This window comes from Mya arenaria, chromosome 5 (genome assembly GCF_026914265.1).
Source record: "Mya arenaria isolate MELC-2E11 chromosome 5, ASM2691426v1".
Taxonomy (NCBI): Eukaryota; Metazoa; Mollusca; class Bivalvia; order Myida; family Myidae; genus Mya; species Mya arenaria.
In genome coordinates, this window is record NC_069126.1 from 49,021,437 (window position 1) to 49,036,840 (window position 15,404).

A 15,404-nucleotide genomic window follows, 5' to 3' on the forward strand; every position below is an offset into this window, starting at 1 on the left:
GCTGGCGTTTAGTGGCCGTGATTAAAGCTATAACTGTATAGAATCCAATTTCAGTGGTTATTACTGCGTAGAAACAAAATCTGACTATCTATGGCTGAAATGAAGTAATCGTGTATGTAAGTAATGCTCCCATAACTATAATTGTCGCTTTTTATAACAATAAATTCGCACATGGAAATTGTAATACTTCCAAATTTATTTACAAACCTGTTAACAAATGTTCTTTCAACGAAATGCAATACCTCGTATGTTCACAATAAATTTCATACTCATACACTCCGTTGTAATTGGGGAAACATGCAATTTTTGTATACTATCTAGGCCATCTTACAATCTGACAAGTCATGCGATTCTTAATTTAGAAACAGCATCAATGTCACGTGATTGTGTACATGCTTGCTTACACAAAAGACAAGCATGTCGAAAAAGAGAGCCTTGGGTTTGAACGTCGGAAATGCGTCCGTGAGCGATTTTAGTGTGTTTTATCGATTTATAAGTATAGCATAAAAATATGCAACAAACACATACAAAGTAGAAAAAGAAGTATTTGTTTTGGCGCAAGGTCAAGGACCAGTCCGATGTATTCCGAATAACAAATTTTGACAAGTGGAAAGATGGCGTTCGAAGTTGTTGAAATTGTTACTCGGAATAAAATTAAATCTATTTTTTTCATTTTAAAGGTAAACTGGGTTCTTAAGATACGTCATAGTAAATGAAAATAGTTCTTCTAACTTGAGCATCTCTTGCCTGATTCCGTTGCATGTAAATAGTAAAAAATAGAGCGTGGCAGATTTCTGGCACGATGTTTGGTAAACCAACATAATGGCGATCAGGTCAGACAGTTGATTCTAGTATAAAACGTGTTCGCTGAAGTTTAGCTATCTTTTAGGTAAATGGATTCGTTTACTTTAGTAATAGTTCTTATCAAGGTATTTATGTTTTTATTATTCAAATTTTAATATTGCATCATTATAGATATGAGTCATCAAATGCGTATCGATAGATGAAACCTAACTCTACTTCCGTTTTCATGAAGTTTAAGTGCAACAAAGAGGTGAACGATAACAGCGATTTTCACTTCTATGCAGCTAGTTATTTCTGTGGTCGTTTCATAGCGGTAGAGAGCTGATTCATGTGAGCTTTAACTAACGCTTAAGTCATAGTTTTATCTGAATTGCAAATATAAAGTGCAAACATTAAGTGACCAACTAATAGGATTTGGCCCATCATCCAACTCGACTGAGATCTTAGGGACATACATTTACTTTTGAATATGATTGGGATAGCACTATAGGTGCTAGGGTGGTAACAATGTCAATATGAAATTGTTCTATAAACTTAGGGCATTTACTCTTGACCTACTGCTCAGATTTGACCCATGATCGAACTTGGCCGAGAAATTATGGCCTTTTATTTTTATGATGTTAAAGATGTTTTTAGCATTGGTGACGAAATGGTGCTAGAGTGTAAACAATATTAGATAGCAATCTTGTCGATAAATTCAAGGACAATTAATATGTGTTCTTCGGACTCCACACACTTTGACCTGCCCAATTGCGTTCATACCCCGATAATAACTTCAAGCCCGCAATTCATCCCTTAAATGGTCCCATATATTCATTCATATATGATAATGACTGGTATATAAATTGAGGGAATAGCGGTAACGATGTTAAATATGGATTTTGTTTATAAATCAAGGCCAATAAAGCTGGATCTACTGGACCGGTTTGTCACATAATCGAACAGATAATCGAGATCTGGTGACCGTAAAGATTGTGTTAACGTTCGAAAAAATTGGTTTAAAAATGGTAGCTAAGTAGGTAACTAACTAATCGTGGACGACGGACGACAGACGAACAACTGATAAAGGTCGATCGCACCGAAATGCTCACCTTTTACCACGAAGTGCTCAGGTGAGCTAAAATCTGTTTTTTTCTATTCATTTTAATGTCAATGTCACTTGAGGTTTGAGCCTTATATTATTTTACTACTAATTTAGTCGTAATAATCATGACAAGAATAGCTGTTTGTCGTTCTTGACGGGGGTTTAAGAAGGTTGGTTTAAGTTACGAAATAAATACCATCTCGAAATTAAAATAATCTTTAGACAACAAAATACTGTTTTAATTCAATCACGAATTTAGTACAATGCAATACATTATAGTACACATTTAGTTAAACCAAAGGTTAAAGAGACTGAAAGTTATATGAGCAAACATTTTTAGAAACGTATTTGAGATAATTTACACTGAGAATGTTATCAAAACAAAAGCGCTGCGGAGTAGTTGTGGCGCTGTGGAGTAGTTGTGGCGCTGTCGAGTATAATTTGCGCTGAAAGTGGATATGATTTAAACAACACTTAACATTCCAACGTACCAGATTTCGCTTATCTGAAAGAGGCAGTGTTGTGGTAAACTGTACCAGGACATAACATACTGTTTTCGAATAGCCTATTTGCCTCAGCAATTGAAAGCAAAAAACAAGCATTTTTGGCTTCTCGCAGTTAACTGGTTATCTAATTATGATTCGCGAATTCCACTTAACATATTAACTGGTTATTATTCGTGTTACCACTTACTAAGTGAAATTCGCCAATTATAAGTAGATAGCCAGTTGTATAAATCTATTTATAGATAACTGGTAACACTATTTTATCTAAGACAAAATCGGCTAAATTCCACAAAAACAACAATACCGAAAAATAGTTTATTTCAGCTTTTGGCTTTAATGTATATCAAAAGATCCATTTTCAGATATATTTGTTTCTTAAGTACACACAGTTAATGTAGCATTTTCATTCTAAAAAAACTTGGCATTCCCCGTATTACGTTAAACTTTTTATAAGAAAAATCTAAGTTGTTATTTTGCAGTTTGGCTGCTTTTAAAAGATGCGATAGTTTGCTAACAGAACTAAACTCAGTTTTTTTGTTGAAATAATTTAATATATTAATCTTTTTAAACATATCTCAATAGTTTGTTTCAACAACAGAAAAAAACACAGTACTCGTATTTTTGACTTTTTCGTATGATTTTTCAGTTAAATACCGTGAGTCTCCAATGTCGGACAGTATGACGTCAGGTTAACGTCACTAGCATTTCAACGCGCAGCCTAGCCGCAAATGGCTTCATACAAAGACATTTTAAAGGAGAAAGAGAACCAGAACTGGCTCAAAGGTGCCCTCACCCTCAGGATCACCAAGGCCGGTCTACGAGGCCTTGTCGAAGGGGATTCATGTCGCCTCCAGCAAAAGATTCACTCTTCAGTCCTCCAGTCCAGGAAATTAACTGCTGGAACAACATGCAAGCTTTGTCTGACAGAGAATCTGTTGCGATGTCCTACAAATGGACTGTGCTCACATCCCCGAAACTGCAAGTATCACGATTCTCCATTGAAGATGCCCCGATGTTGCCCTACACAGGTATGCGATGATTTTCGGGATAAAATATGCGCTGTTCACAGATATGGTGGACCGTCCTGGAAAAATACCAAAGCCGACCAATGGAGTACGAACCATTGGCAAGTAACTAAATGTTTTATGCCACCCGACGGCTACAAAGAGGTCACTTCATTCAAGGAGACAGACTTCAATGGCATCATTAGCGTTATGATTAACTGCAGCGAGTTCCAAAGGAGTTTGTCATTCAATATCTCCAGCAAGTCAACCGTATTAACTAAGGTAATTCATTAATACAAGTATGTTTAACGACTGTCATGTTAATATGGCATGCAATTGTAGCAGCGCTCCCTGGCGAGTATTTTAATAATATATATTTAAAGAGGCACAATATTGGTTGATGAATTAAAATAGTGATGCCAAGAATTCCCAAGTTAAAAAAGCGCGAAATTCTCGCTATATTTTTTATCTGTTCACAAATTATATGATTTTTTATCATTAAATTCGAATGGGTAAAACGTGATAATGCATTTAAAAGTATTATCATAATTATTATTATCAACCTATATCAGCGTGTGTGTATACCACGTGATAAATTATGTCATAAATGCTACGTCGGGAGGCAATATTTTTCTCTGAATGAAGACTTAAAGCAATATAACTTTACAAATTCTTTACCATTTTTAATGAAATCTAGCACAGTCTACGCCACTTACAGAGCCCAGCCATCGGTCTTTTACCAGAGTTTGATTGAGTTTAGTTTCTGAAAACACTTCCACAAACCTTTTACAAAACCGCCGCCCGATGGAGCACTGTCAAAACATTTATAGTTAGGAAACAGGTTTGTTGAAGTGTTTGAGTCAACTAATTGCCTAATCAAACTCCGGTATTGAAACGAATGAAGGGCTCTTTAAGCGCCATAAACTGCCCTTTGTATCATTGTGGTATACACACACTGTATATTGTGCGCCTTGAAACCGAATCGTCAAAAATGTAAGCAGAACCAATTTTAAAGAAATGTAATTACTATTTATTTCAACATTTATAATAAAATCTTGAAAATGTGGCAATACATGTATTCTATAATGGAATCATCTTACTTTAGAGTATTTAAAAGCAGCTTGATTTTAGGCTCGTGAAATAGGCCGCAATATTCGCCATTCCCCAGATCTCAAGGTGACAGACACAGATCTAGCTGACTACTTCGCCACTCTGAACTTACTTCTGACAGACTCTACATTTCTGGTTAGTGACAACGATGCCCAGCAAGCTGTCCTTCAACTGAAACAGGTAAATGTATTTGATGCTCTTTGTCAGAAAGAGCTTAATTTGGTCTTTAAAACAGTTAGAAAAATGGTTTCCCGATGAGCAGCATATAATAATCGGACCGTATGTATGTCAGTTCTACTCTCCGTCCCCATGGACCTCAAAATTGATAGACAGGTTGTTGATGACTAGTAGATGAACCCTTTTGATTTTGAGGTCAGTGGGTCACGGTCATTGTGACATTGACTCAAAAAATGCTCGGGCCTAGAAACTTCAAACTTGGTAGGCAGGTAAGTCATAACCAGCAGATGAATGATTTTGAGGTTAGTTGGTCAAAGGTCAAGATGGTGGTTAACCTGAGATGAAAAAACAACGATCAAAAACTTAAGAACGTTTGGCCTCACGGACCTCAAACTTGGTAGGAATGTTGGTCATAACCAGCACATGCCCCCTATTGAGTAGGAAGTCAGTGGGTTAAAATGTGAGGTCTATAACCGATGAACACTTAGGCTTATGAACTTCATACTTTGTAAGGAGTTTAAACACTACAGCGGATGACACCTAATTGATTATAGATACCAGAATTTATATTTCCAAATTTCACGGGAAGGTCGTCATGAAAATATGATAGATACTAAAGGCTACCTGTCCATATGTTGGCCAAAATACTAATGGCTAACTGGCCGACGAGGCCTTTCGGGGTCATATGTCACGTTCCTGTGTCTGTCTTTGTTATATGAAAACAAATCAGTCATATACATGATTACATATGTATTAAAACAAATATTTTAGCATATGCATGAATAAACGACGAATGTTAAAATACGCGGAAAAGTGCTCTCATTTCTTCAAACATAAACAAAAGACACTGACCATGTTACGATATGTTAATCAGAAAGCGCACTTATGTAACAAAACTTATTGTCTTAGGTATGTAAGTAATTGGAATGCAATCTATATGACAACGCTTCTCAAAGTAACCCGGCCTAAATTGCCAACTGACAACTGGTATTATGTCTGATTGGATGTAACATAGCGTGCCATTGATATATGTATCACGCTTAGCTCATCAAGCTCGCCAGCAGTTTTAAAGTGCAAATCCTTGAGAGGATGTTCATGACGTCAAGTCTATTTTCGACCTCATATAACTGTTTGGCAGCCATTTTGTTTCGAGCACAGTCTGAAAATGAGCGTTGAGCAGAGATCATGTAAGTGACAAACCACGCAGTCGACCATGGACGATTATTACGTCAATGCAAATCAAGGATTTTTTGGCAAGGACTGTCGCATCACGGTTTGAAAAAATTGTGTTAAAGTGGACTTTATTATGGAACTTTTTGTGCGATATTATTGACGATGAACATGAGGATATTGTATGTCAGATAGATCTTTAAGATGCTAAGGCAATAAGACACAAGGCAGATTGACAATTTAGGCCTGATTACGTTAAGTGACGTTTCCATAGAAAACGTCTTCTACTTCTGAACATACATATGACTAAATAGTTTTGTTGCTCATAACATAAAAAATATACTGATCAACATGATGTAAAGGTTTCAGTACATTTGTTTGAAGAAATAATATCACTTTTCCACTTATTTGCTGAGCACCCGTCGTTCTATATCACAAATTGTTAAAGGTATTTATTTTACGTAATAAATAGTTAAGGAAATGGTTTTACATTAGAGATTTGTTTTACTATAATTCTCAAATCCATACATGTACCAACTGTCAGTCAATGAACATCGTTCGTTTACAATTATAACATTTGATAGACAAATAATTTGAATGGTTGCAGCTTGAAAAAGGCTCCCTTTCAATTTCGGACGAAGACGTTGCGAATGCGATAATAGAAGTTGGCAAGCGTGAGTTAGTGGAGTCTGTGGCAGCAGGGAAGAAAGCTCTAGAAGCCGTGGTGTCAAATGGTAAAACTGTCATTGAAACTGGTAAACGTGAGTTAGCCGAGTCTGTGGAAACAGGGAAGAAAGCGCTAGAATGCGTGGCGTCGCAGGGTAAAACTGCCATTGAAACTGGTATACGTGAGTTCACCGAGTCTGTGGAAACAGGGAAGAAAGCGCTAGAAGACCCGGTGAGGCAGGGTAAAAATGACATTGAAACTTGCAAACGTGAGTTAGCGGAGATTGCGGAAACAGAGAAGCAAGAGATAGAAGACATGGTGTCACAGGGTAAAATTGACATTGAAACTTGCAAACGTGGGTTAGGGGAGATTGCGGAAACAGAAAAGCAAGAGATAGAAGACATGGTGTCACAGGGTAAAATTTACATTGAAACTTGCAAACGTGAGTTAGCGGAGATTGCGGAAACAGAGAAGCAAGAGATAGAAGGCGTGGTGTCGCAGGGTAAAACTGACATTGAAACTGGCAAATGTGAAATAGATGAAACGTTGTCTAAGGGCAAAGCGGTTATCGAAACCGGAACTCGTCGACTGGAGCAAAAAGTGTCCGAGTGCCAGACAGCCCTCGAAACCGGGAAGCGTCAATTAGAAGACGCAATGACAACTGCCAAGATGAGAGTGAAACTTGAGATTGAAAACGCAGTGGCAAAGAGCAGAGCTGTTGTTCTAGTCGAGAAACCAGAGTTGGAGGAGTCCTTGCAGTTAAAAAAAGAAGTTTCTTCTCCGTCAGAGGCAGAACAATCAGAAGGTAATTGTCGGAAACTAGTATCACTAAAAATCAAAAATGGGTTACATATGTAAACTATTTATATTAAACGGATTGTTATTCATTTTATTGGTACGTATATCAGATTAGATCATCTTATTCATGACAATTAGAATATAACGAATATATGGAAATATTAGGAATGTTTTGGTGAATTTAGTTTTCCTCTTAAAATGGTTTTAAATTGAACGAATGTATTTCTAATAAAATCGTTCTTCACGGTTAATCTGAATAATAAAGGAAGATATAATACCGAATTTTGTTCTTTTTAGAATAAAATCAATAAATGAAAAGAATTAACCATGGACTCTGGTTTCTGTGTAAAATAAGTATAAGGCAACAGTGTGGTTGTGGTTACGTACTAGTATACAAGTGGTGTTCGTTACAACTGAGTGCATCGGAAATTTCTGATTATCTGGAAATGTGCAGATGTAAGCGTATTGTCTACTGTTGTACTACTGTCACAATTCAAGATTTGCCTGATTTATAGTAATGTAAATGTTGTATGAAGAAAACAGATTTTTTAGTTGTAACTAGAAATACCCAGCATACAACTTTTGTAATTTCCTACAATACGATTCACTGCAATGTGAAAGAGAACACAGTCGGCAGGCGACGCTAAAACCGATTAAAAACTATTTTACTTTAAACCCGCATTGTGACGAAAAGATTTTTTGCCTGGTATATTTCCGTTCGTTACAGCTAATGAGGATACTAGATACAATTGTAATAATATGTAACATTTATCGACATTTACTTCCAGTGCAATGGTAATATGTAACGAGAGTATACATGCATGATATTTGTAATATATATCCACAGATCTACGTCAACGGCTGGTCAAGTACTATCAAAAGCAGCTCAACAGCGCGCCCATATCGCCCCTGCTGTCGGACAAGGACGAAAGACTTGACAGGTTTTACGTCCCTCCGAAGATCGTGAAGAAAGACCACAGAAGGGTTGGAGACGATCAACAACAAAGTGGTTCTCCTATTTCCTCTTACAAACAGATTTTCTGTAACGATGAGGGATTGACAGGTACAGTTTTCGTCATCGGTGAGGCCGGGATGGGAAAATCGTCATTTTCGGCTATGTCCACCCTAAAATGGGCTACACATGTCTCTGTCTCGATTAGAGACAATGGAGGAAAGAGTTTAGATCAGGGTGAAGAAAAGAAGAATTCTTCTGAAAGGCGACTATTGAACGATCCCTTACTAAAAAATGTTCAAGGAGAATATGACAAATTTTTGATTTCATTGTCTTATGATGATAAATTTTATGTAGAGTCTAATGAGGAGGAATTTCGTAAATTATTGGCAAAGCCCATGTATGATCTTCTTCAAGATGAAGACACTCTAAAAAGCATCGAGTTTATGTTTCACCTTAATCTGAGAGAAAGCTGTGAAACTTGCCGACTGTCAGACATGATTCGAGATCAGCTGATCAACACAATTTACGAGCCAGAAGAGAGGGCCACAGGCTACTCCACTATGCGGCGTGTTTTGTCAAACCGAAAGTGCGTGATCATAGCGGATGGGCTAGATGAATGGTCGCATCCTTTTGAAACAAAGTGTTCATGTTCGGTAGAAGACAAAGCTATCCCTCATTTATCGCCCATGTTAGATGTAACTGTAATAATAACATCGAGACCCTGGCGATTGTCCCGAAATCGTGTAAAGGACACCAAAATAGGCAAATACTTCGAAATACAGGGAATAGCTAATACCGGGCTGTTGGTTCAGAAAACGCTGGCTTGCCTTAATGAAAGAGTAGCAGAAAAGAGAACATATCTTGATTTCGTCCAAGTTGTTGTCAGAAGGAAATTCGCGCATCTACTCTCGGTACCTATCAAAGCAATGTTGCTAGTTTGTCTGTTGTTTGAGGGAATACAGGAATCACTTTCTTTGTGTGACATATACGCATATATGATGGAAATGATGTTTGCAAGAAAAGAGTTGCCTATGCTTCGTGTTTCGCCCGAAAGCAAGTCTTTTCTCCAATGTTTCATGCAAAAAGAACATGTACAAAAATACTACATTATTGTCCTGAAGCTGGCACAACTTGCCTTTGAGAAGCTGTTTTTGAGTAACCGAAAAACATCCCTGGTGTTTCAAAAAATTGACTGCTTGACACAAGAAGAGCTCCTGTTCGTTCTGAAATCGGGTATCTTGCGAGAAACAAAGTCTCAATCTTTGATAAAAAAATCATCGAGTTTCTCATTCATCCACAAGACTGTGCAGGAATTCCTTGCTGCAGTTTACGTTGCTCACCATCCAAAAGAGATTCAAAGTGTAATAAAGCAATATTATCATGAAGCAGTACAGGAGTACTTAGCTGAAGATTACAGCCCTCTGAAATACTGGTCAATGAAAATGCCTGATGTCTCGCAGCATTTTATCTACATGTGCGGTCTAAACAATGAAGTTGCACATGATATGTCCGCCATGATGTCAAATGGTATACTGGAACATCGTAACTGGAATTTTGATAACGGTGCGCTCGATGTGAATCTCGAAGTACAACGCACAATTGTTTCTGGTTATACTGAGGCCAAAGCCAACAATGTAGAAAATATTCAACTGTCGCTATTTTACCCTTACATTGATCATGGGACTTCCAATATTTCAACGGTTATGGCCTTGATATCGATGAACAGGTCTCAGATACGTCATATTCGTATTGAAGGACATCAGGTTGAAATAAGCGAGGAGGATATCCAAGACGTGTTCAACAGCTCAACGGACAATCTTGCCATTGTTGAAATATGGAACCATGCTGGACAGTATGACCTTTCTGCGTGCAGACATCTACAATGTTTGGAAATTCATGGTCCTGAAACATCGAATATCGTGTTCAATACGAAGGTATTAGTTTCATTGGAGTTAAATCATGTTTCTGAAAAGGTTGAAAGTAGTGTTTTACAATCGTTGGAACAAGAATGGGAGAAATTGGAGATTTTCATCATATGTAATCTTACAAACATTAGCTTTTTTTGTCAGAAACTTCCCAAGCTGAATCATTTAAAATATTTGAGGATCGATGAGGCAATCCTCGGTAATCACTCACTACTCTTTCCACCCTCTGTCACCAGTGTTGTCCTGATCAGGGTTACTATGTCCGCGCGGTCCTTGAGGGAGCTTGTGGAGAGGGTGGAGAACTGCTCTCACACGGTGAAGTGTTGGCTTGGTAGGTGCACTGTGGAACCGATTACAGATTTTGAAGACATTAAACGGCATACTGAAACGATGAAAGAATTTACTATTGGTGATTTTGAAATGTGTGGCCCATTGACTTTATTTTATAAACATAAATGTCTGTTTTAGTGGGATAACTCTTTTATTTCATCGAGTGCCACCACCACTAGTGTAAATATTATCTGTTAGTCAATGCTTCAAAATTATGCTGATTGTTTTAAATGACAAAAGCGCGCTTAATTCTTGATGACATCAAACAATGACGTCATTAAAATTTTGTCAAAGCTTTGAGCGCGCTCATTTAAAACAGTAAGTCGGTCACAGTGAGATTGTAATTTTATCTTACTGATAAAAGTCTATAAACCACTGGAAAGCATAACATAAAAGGAAGCCTCCGGAAAATATACTAATGGCCAAAAGTCGTGTCCGGTATATGTTTCATTTGTGCCTTGCAAATCCTCATTGCCAATTTTCAATACATTACTGTACCGGCAGTACTTGCTCAAATTCCAAAATTCTTCTTTCATTGAATGCATATTAATGTCCCCTTTCCATCGATACCAAATTTATGAGTGTGCGATATAAAACCAAACAGATATTGTAGTTTTTGTAGACCGAACAAGACCTTTGGATATTGTAGTTTTTGTAGACCGGACAACACTTTTGGCCATTAGAATGCGACGCTGTTTAAATATGATTAAGTCATAAAGTATGACATATTGAACCTGATCTTCACTGTATTCTGTGATTCACATACCGTAAAACTGAAGGTTTTTCCTTACAATCCTCCTGTATTATTTAATATTTCTTAAGGATCTTTAAATGAAATATGGGTTTATTTATAAGCGCAAAAATGTTTCACTTTAATTTGTAAACTTATCTTTTTATAACTGGCCTTTTCTTTGCAATAATTCTTTATTTTCAATAAAAATGTAACATAATTTACCAGCGTTTCCAAATTCCTGACGTCAGACTGATATGAAACTTTCCCAAAATATTCAATTATTATAATTTTATGATAACATCAGTTTAAACAGGTCAAAGAAACCATGCTATAAATTGATTTTTCGTTTCAATATAGGTAACAAAACTTTAAATTAGGTTACAAAACAAATCTCTCGAAAACATGACGAATAAGCAGATATATCAGATATATATTGAACAATTCTATGAAAAGCCAAATATCCATGGTTATTGTGAAAGACGATTACAAGAGTATATTTGCCGGAACTCTTGGTATTTGCACAGCCCATAAATCCATCGTGGACAATAAAGTCAAACAGTTTTAAATAAAAGTTATTACATAAGGCATTTTCAACGTTTTGGAGTGATATTCAGGCAGTCTTTAAAATATTTGGAATACAAACATATTATGAATATTAAGCACATTATTCTGGGGTGTAAAATTACTCAAAAATAATATAATATTGTAAACATTGTTTTAAGTCAAGTTTCTTATTGTATTTATAAGACTTACTTTATTTGTGGAATGAGTATGAAACCGATTAATATTATATACCATTTATATAATGATTAAATAACTCTTCAAACTAATTTAACAAATAAAGGCATTTGCTTGCGTTTTTTCATTGAATTTGTCAAATATATATTCCTACATGTTGATCACCTCAAATTTTGTACTATTTACCAAATTGTTTGTTGATGTTGATGTCTTAGTCTGAGTTTATATTTAGAGATTGACAAAACCCAGGATGGTGGGCGTTCGGGTGTCGTTAGCAATTTTTGTTAATGTTTCTGTTTTTGCAAGTGTTAATATGGATCATATCTGGTCAGAAAAAGGTCAAATAATAGGAAAACATTTTTGTGTTTAGGTTCCTTATTCATGTCTTGAAATTAACAGTGCACATCCTATCTTCAAGAAACTCAGTCGGAATATTTATTGACCAGTGTGAATATGGGTCATATCGGGTCATAAACTAAGTCAGTATGTCAAATACAGAAACAATGCGCATAAAGTGTTTATGAACTCTTCATGAAACGCGGTTAGAACATTGGTCATCTTGGATCCAAACTATGTCAAATATTAAGACAAGATCCGCCATTATATACACACTACAAGCAAGCGAAAACTGCGTTTAGAAAAAATGCATCTTGAAGCTATTGAAGCTCACGAAAATTCATACTTAAGACGAGCTTAACAAAACGGCAGAGCTGGACTACAAACTGTTCTGGAAACTCGTTCGGTCATAAAATCCCCAAAAGTCAAACGTCTGCTCAGAGATTATCTATAACAAATTGTCATAAATTAACGAAAAGGTTACAAAAGGATTTATGCACCACTATTCCAACGTTTTTAGCCGTTCAAACAGTCAAGATACCCTCAATCACCGAGGCCGACCTAAATAACTTTCTTAACGTAAATAGCGGAAATCGAGGCTCTTTCCATTTTTGCACTTCCCTTCACACCGGAAGAAATACAGAAGGTCACTCATCTACTGCAGGTTTCAAACTTAAAACACGTTCGGGGCAAGGTGTTTACCCTTATGGAGTATGTCCTCTCGTTTCATGCAGCTTATATCAGAAGATAATAGTCACGATAACACTTTACGGCTCTGCTCTGAATTATGGAACAACATAACGTAAATGGCACAAACACAGTCGATCTATTTCAACACTTGTGGCAAAGAAAGTGCAAGGCTTTTTCTTGCAAATCAGATCTGGTATGTCGGAATCTATGCTCGGACCTAACCGCCTATGTAGCCAGATCGATAAACGCAAACTGATGTGTTTTTGTATATTTTTTTTTAATTTGTCTTAACATTGTATAACGAAAGAGATTTTCATCAGAAAATATTGTATGTATTTAGAAGAAAAGACCTCTGTTAAACTTGGTTTTATCCCAGACATATGCAGAATACTCTCAAAGTACAATTTGCAATTTATACTTAATGGGTACCTTAAGCATCCTTTTAATTACTTAACTCAAAACGACATGGAAAAAGGATTGTTAAAAACTCAGTCAAATTGTTAGAACTTGCTGGGAAAATCGCACCGTAAATGACTGTGACTTCATAGTGTTTCGAATTCTTCATCCTGTAGTCTCGCCTTCTATAATATACTCTGTTTATCAGAAAATGTGTATTCAGGGAGACTCTTAGAATTATAGCAAATTAATGGGGTAGGTCAGCTGTGCTTGCGACCAGAACTTGCATTAAATGTGATGGGATATACCTGGAAGAACTCACACATGTTCTATGTGAATGTAAAACTACACTAATCGAAATAGCAAACTTTACAAATCCAATCGAGCCACTACTGGAAACAGATCATCACGTCGATTTTTTTTTAATTTTTTTTTTAAATTTATTACACGCTGCTGAAACAAATACTTTTCAAAATATTAGTAACATTCAACATACTGACATATACATATAGAACTGTTAAGCAATTTTTGGATTTAACTTATCAATTAATTCATGTTCATATGTCTTTCTTACATAACTATTATTACGTATGCTTTAACTCGCTACTAGTATTTCGTTTCAACAAGATTTCTGCATCAAAGCTGCATATGACTACACCATCATGGAGGTCAAACAGACTTATTTTATTTGAGCATGTTATTTGCATAACCTTTTTATCTATACTTCGATATGAAGCTATATCCTACAATATTTTTTATAAATATATTGACACCAATATGATTTGATTTTGAACTGTATTAGTATTGCATATGTGTTCTATGTCTATCAATGTTTGTATATATGATGAATATCTCCAGCCATGGGGGAAATACAGATTTTGCTTTGAGTTGAGTTCTTATTCCTTCCATAGGTTCAACAGTACTTCAACAATCTTTACGAATCACAGTCAGACTATTTCTCAGAATGATTTTAGGACAAGAGCGAGTAAGGGTCATCTCGGGTCTAAAACTAGGTCACTAGATCAAATCAAGAAAAACAATTGCGTTCTCAAATGCTTATCCTATCTTTTTGAAACTCGGTCACAATATTTTCAGCATGGTTTTAAGGACCAGTGTGAATATGGCTCAACTCGATGAAAAACAAGGTCAAATTAGAAAGAAAGCGTGTCGCAAACATCCGGCTTCAATTCGGGTTTTGCATATTAACCCCTACTACGAAATATATTTTCAGAAATGTTGCCCTAGTTGTTCATGTAGTTATACTACAAATATATGTGCGAAACAAACTAAAGGTTAAATTTCAACAACGATACTATTAAAAGAAAAAAAAGGATTTTTGTTTCGTCTTAACGAAATGATGATGTCGGACGATAAGGCGGCGCATTGGAATCTGAAATATGTTTGTATTATGTGTAACAAAAACAAGATATTGGGAATCGAAAATCCAGTCCATGATAAATCACATGTATACATGAAAAACGAAAAGATTAGACCTTTTAGAGACACGTCAATAGTTAGAAGCCAAGCTATTATGTTTATCTTGCTTAAAGGCAAATTCAGGCATATTGTTAACAAGAAACGTAACACAGCAAATATTAAGATGACATGCTTTGCACAGTCAGTGAAAACTTAAGTAAGAAACTACCGGGACTTAAGTCGGTTGATAAGCGTATCACCGCACCCAAACAGTTTACTGTAAATACAAATGTATATCAAAACGAGCAAAAAACGCGCACTTAAATAGATTGAAATAGGTTTTATCATGTGTTCAAAGCGTTAACACATTTCAACCTATATTGATATCATTTAAATGAAAACCAAATTCCATGATGCTTTAGTATGTGACGCATACAAAAACATAAATATGAAATAGGCACGAAAACTGATACTGTTTAACGTTTATAGGAATAAGAACATTAATTGAAAGTTCCATTTAATTTACAGTTGCTATATTTTCTGTTTAAAAAACAAACACACTGTG

The 15,404-nt window shown here is 36.1% G+C and overlaps 1 protein-coding gene across 3 annotated transcripts; it reads left to right on the forward strand.

Moving 5' to 3' along the window:
* Positions 1–609: 609 nt before the first annotated feature.
* LOC128235204 (uncharacterized) lies at positions 610–14,257 on the forward strand. 3 transcript variants are annotated; one of them, XM_052949963.1, is made up of 7 exons: positions 620–680; positions 976–1,134; positions 1,702–1,916; positions 3,041–3,680; positions 4,530–4,688; positions 6,463–7,327; positions 8,168–14,257. In XM_052949963.1, exons 4-7 carry the CDS (start codon positions 3,123–3,125, stop codon positions 10,666–10,668), a joined length of 4,083 nt encoding a protein of 1,360 aa, XP_052805923.1. In that variant the 5' UTR covers positions 620–680; positions 976–1,134; positions 1,702–1,916; positions 3,041–3,122; the 3' UTR covers positions 10,669–14,257. The 3 variants fall into 3 exon arrangements, with proteins under 3 accessions (XP_052805924.1, XP_052805923.1, XP_052805925.1); XM_052949965.1 differs by lacking the exon at positions 976–1,134 and having other exon boundaries at positions 633–680; positions 1,431–1,916; XM_052949964.1 differs by lacking the exons at positions 976–1,134; positions 1,702–1,916 and having other exon boundaries at positions 610–680.
* Positions 14,258–15,404: the final 1,147 nt, after the last annotated feature.

Excerpts from the sequence above, each read along its gene's own strand:
- LOC128235204 (XM_052949964.1), top strand. The coding sequence starts at position 3,123 with ATGGCTTCATACAAAGACATTTTAAAGGAGAAAGAGAACCAGAACTGG. Across the intron at positions 3,681-4,529 it reads AGTCAACCGTATTAACTAAG|GCTCGTGAAATAGGCCGCAA; the intron begins GTAATTCATTAA and ends GCTTGATTTTAG. Across the intron at positions 4,689-6,462 it reads CTGTCCTTCAACTGAAACAG|CTTGAAAAAGGCTCCCTTTC; the intron begins GTAAATGTATTT and ends GAATGGTTGCAG.